This window comes from Vigna radiata, chromosome 8, assembly GCF_000741045.1.
Source record: "Vigna radiata var. radiata cultivar VC1973A chromosome 8, Vradiata_ver6, whole genome shotgun sequence".
NCBI classification, from domain to species: Eukaryota; Viridiplantae; Streptophyta; class Magnoliopsida; order Fabales; family Fabaceae; genus Vigna; species Vigna radiata.
This window is the reverse complement of record NC_028358.1, coordinates 20,671,653-20,675,454: the sequence shown is the minus strand read 5'-3', so window position 1 is coordinate 20,675,454 and position 3,802 is coordinate 20,671,653. Positions and strand designations below refer to the sequence as shown.

At 37.8% G+C, this 3,802-nt stretch overlaps 2 protein-coding genes across 2 annotated transcripts; both read left to right on the top strand.

Moving 5' to 3' along the window:
* The first annotated feature begins 1,332 nt into the window (after positions 1-1,332).
* Positions 1,333-2,298, top strand: LOC106770351. Its single transcript, XM_014656165.1, has one exon. It carries the CDS (start codon positions 1,333-1,335, stop codon positions 2,296-2,298), a length of 966 nt encoding a protein of 321 aa, XP_014511651.1.
* Positions 2,299-2,623: 325 nt separating this feature from the next.
* LOC106770349 lies at positions 2,624-3,598 on the top strand. The gene has a single exon (XM_014656164.1). The coding sequence runs from the start codon at positions 2,624-2,626 to the stop codon at positions 3,596-3,598; it is 975 nt and encodes a 324-aa protein (XP_014511650.1).
* Positions 3,599-3,802: the final 204 nt, after the last annotated feature.

Genomic DNA, 3,802 nt, shown 5'->3' with positions numbered 1-3,802 from the left:
CATCACCTAACCTTTCTCCTCATTTCCAGCGTGAAGGCCGTAGGCCTCTTCCCCAATTAAATCAGCCTCTGTCACCGTAAGTGTCACTTTTCCATTGAATAAAAATGAACATTCAANACAACTTATGATTTAAGTGCTGCAGTGGAAGCCCTTTCTCTTCATTCAAATAAAATAAAATAAAAATTCAAAGAAACAAAACTAAATTGAAAACGTGTTGCTCTTTTCCAAAATGAAATGTCGTGCANCACCTTCTTGAAGAAAGGANATAAATGATTCCAAAATAAAAGGACTAAATCCCAGCCTGCACNGTGAACATATTGGAAGAAAAATGTAGAGAAAAATTGATTCTAATTGAAAAGTGCATTAAATGGCTTTAAATAAAGTGCATTAAACCCAATTGAAAAGAGGGAGCATACACATTCATGTAACAACGTGAATCATATTCTCCTTAGCTCATCTTCCAAGAACGTTAAAAACCAAAAGNTTTAATAACAAATGGTGGCTAGATGCCTCTTGGATGTAAATCACATAATAATGAAATGAAAGCAACNAGAATTATGAATAAAAGCAACAATTGAAAATGATTCTCACCAAGTCCTGCACCACTTTTCTAATTAAAAACATAAAACAAAAATAAATTCATAATGATCAACCAGTATCCACACAGAAAAAGTCCCAATATAGCTCCATCAAGAAATCGTTTCAGCGCCCACAATCTGCCGAGAGCATCCAAATGTGTGGTTGCAGCTGTCTTTTCATCCAAAATCAAACAATGCCATTACCACTCTCCAATCTGCCGAGAGAAACGTTCCAGCTCAGTGAGAATTATGTGACGGCTGCAGCTTGGTATCTCCCTAGGATCATGTGTCCTAAAATTGGGGTGGGGTTCACCCTAAAAAAATAAAACCCTAGGGTGCCAAGTGTCCTACAATCTTTGGGCCCCTCATATTTCCAAAATTGGCCCAAGATGCAAAAGGTTTGTCTAAAAAGTTTTAACAAATAAATTACAAATATAAATAAAATTTAAAATATCTAAATTGAGAGTCTTGAATTTATTTTGTCTCCTCCAAATGTCCCAAATTGTGTTTCCAAAATTTTCCCTGAAAATAATAATGCAAATAATTAGCTAAGAAAATTCAAATTAATTAAAATTAGAATTTCCGGTCAAATTAAGCATAATTAGGAAAACCGGGAAAATACCGGACAATTAAGCACAATTCCCAGATTAATTCAGGCACAATAAACTAAGTGAAATCAATAAAATATTGACTCATCAAAGACCCTCATGCTCATTTGGTCACTTTCTATGAATTGTGTGGCTCTGTGGGTGCTATGGGCGAGGAGGAAGAAGCATTGTATATGAGACTCTTCCCATTTTCTCTGAATGGCAAAGCAAAGGATTGGCTTCAGTCACAACCTAATCAAAGTTTGACTAGTTGGGAGGATGTGGAACACAAATTTCTTGCTCGCTTCTTTCCACCATCTAAAAGCACAGAGATAAAGGCTGCGATTGCTACTTTTGTCCAAGGAGTAGATGAACCATTATGTGAAGCCTGGGAAAGATTCAAAGCTTTATTGAGGAAGTGTCCCAGTCATGGCTTTAGCTTGGAAATGCAAGTGCAAATCTTCTACAATGGTTTGCAACCTCATACAATGATGATACTTGATGCATCTTTTGGTGGGTCGGTTCTATTAAGAACTGCTGATGAGGCCATTGTTGTTATTGAAAACATGGTTTCCACTGACATGCGGAGCCGACGTGGGAGGACTCAAGTGCAGAAAAGAGGAGTTTATGAACTTAATGCTCAGGATGCAATACTTGCTCAAAACAAACTTCTTGCCCAACAAATGGAGCTCCTGACCCAAAATATGGCTAAGTTACCTCAACAGTTGCAAGCAATGCAAAGTCAAGCTCAACCGCATCACCAAGTTATGAGATGTGATTTCTGTGGGGATAATCATCCTAATGGCCATTGTCAAGTTCCTAGTGGTTCCCAATATGAAGAAGTTCATTATATGGGAAACCAAGGAAGACAAAATTTCTTCAACAACACTTTCCCTAATCCTTCCAATCAAGGGTGGAGACAAGCACAAGGAGCTTCTGGTAGTAGAAATTCTTATCAACCTGCTCATCAATACTCATCTCAGAATGATAGGAATACAAAACTAGAAGAAACATTGCAGATGTTCATGCAACAGTCCATCCAAAACCAAAAGAATACTGATGCATTTGGAAATGCAAGTTGGTCAGTTGGCCAAACAATTGGCAAATCAACAAAGTGGACAATTTTCTGCTAATACTGAGGCCAATCCAAAGGAAGAGTGCAAAGTCATCACCACAAGAAGTGGTAAAGTGTTAGTTGAACAAGAAGAGAGTAAAAAGAAAAATGATGAGACAGAGATGGTAGAAGAAGAAAATCAAGAAGAAAATTAAGAAGAAAGAGGAATGAATGAAGAAATTGTGAGAGAAGAAGAAGAAGTGAATAAAAGTTCAGAAAATGAGAAAAAGCAAAAAGAAAAAGAGATAGTGAAACACCTTCCCTATCCAAAGGTGTATACAAGAAAAGAAAAGGAGAAGCAATTTGAGCGCTTTATTGATATATTCAAAAAGCTTGAAATTAAGATGCCCTTTTCTGAAGCTCTACAACAGATTGCAGCCTATGCTCAGTTCATGAAGGAGCTACTCACCAAAAAGAAGAAATACATTGAAGCAGAAACCATTGAAGTTCAAGGCAATTGCAGTGCTATCATCGAAAAACTTCTCCCACCGAAGTTTAAAGATCCTGCTAGTTTTACTATCCCATGCACCATTGGGAAGTTAGCTATTGGGAAGGCTCTAATTGATTTGGGAGCAAGCATCAATCTAATGCCTCTCGCAATGTTCAAGAAAATTGGAGAGTTGGAATTGAAGCCTACTCGTATGACTCTTCAATTAGCTGACAGATCCATTAAATACCCTCATGGAGTGGTGGAAGATGTGCTAGTCAAGGTTGACAAATTTCTCTTCCCGATGGATTTTGTTACAATGGAGATGGAGGAGGATACGAAAGTTCCTCTCATTCTTGGGAGACCATTTATGAAGACTGCAAGAGTGTTAATTGATGTTGATAATGGTAAACTCAAGGTGAGAGTGCAGAATGAAGAAGTGAACTTCAATGTTTTTGAAGCTATGTCTGACCCAAATGATGATGAAGCATGTTTTCAACTTGATGCTTTGGATGAAGTATGCCATAACATTGAGAAAGTTGCTTACATTTCATCCCCTCTAGAGAAGACCCTTATTGATGCTTGTGAGGCTCTCAATGAAGAGGAAGAAAAACTGATTGATGAATGTCTGACTAACTTGGATACTTTGAAGGAAATCCCTCCTCATGAAGTGAAGATTGAAGATTTAAATGCCAAGGAGAAAGTCAAAGACGACAAACTTGATTTAAAAATGTTACCCCCTCATTTGAAGTATGTGTTTCTAGAAGAGGGTGGTAGCAAACCAGTTATCATCAGCAATTCTTTATCTTCCATAGAAGAAGCAAAATTGATTGAAGTTCTCAAAGCTAACAAGGGCGCATTGGGTGGACAATATCTGATCTCAAAGGGATAAGCCCTTCATATTGCATGCACAAGATATTCATGGAGGAGGAAGTGAGAAAAGAAGTCTTGAAGCTACTTGAGGCTGGAATCATATACCCAATTTCTGACAGTGCCTGGGTGAGTCCAGTACAAGTTGTCCCAAAGAAAGGTGGGATGACAATTGTTTGTAATGATAAGAATGAACTCATACCCACAAGGACTGTAACTGGATGGA

Coding starts and splice junctions, on each gene's coding strand:
- LOC106770351 (XM_014656165.1), top strand. CDS start 1,333: ATGGGCGAGGAGGAAGAAGCATTGTATATGAGACTCTTCCCATTTTCT.
- LOC106770349 (XM_014656164.1), top strand. CDS start 2,624: ATGCCCTTTTCTGAAGCTCTACAACAGATTGCAGCCTATGCTCAGTTC.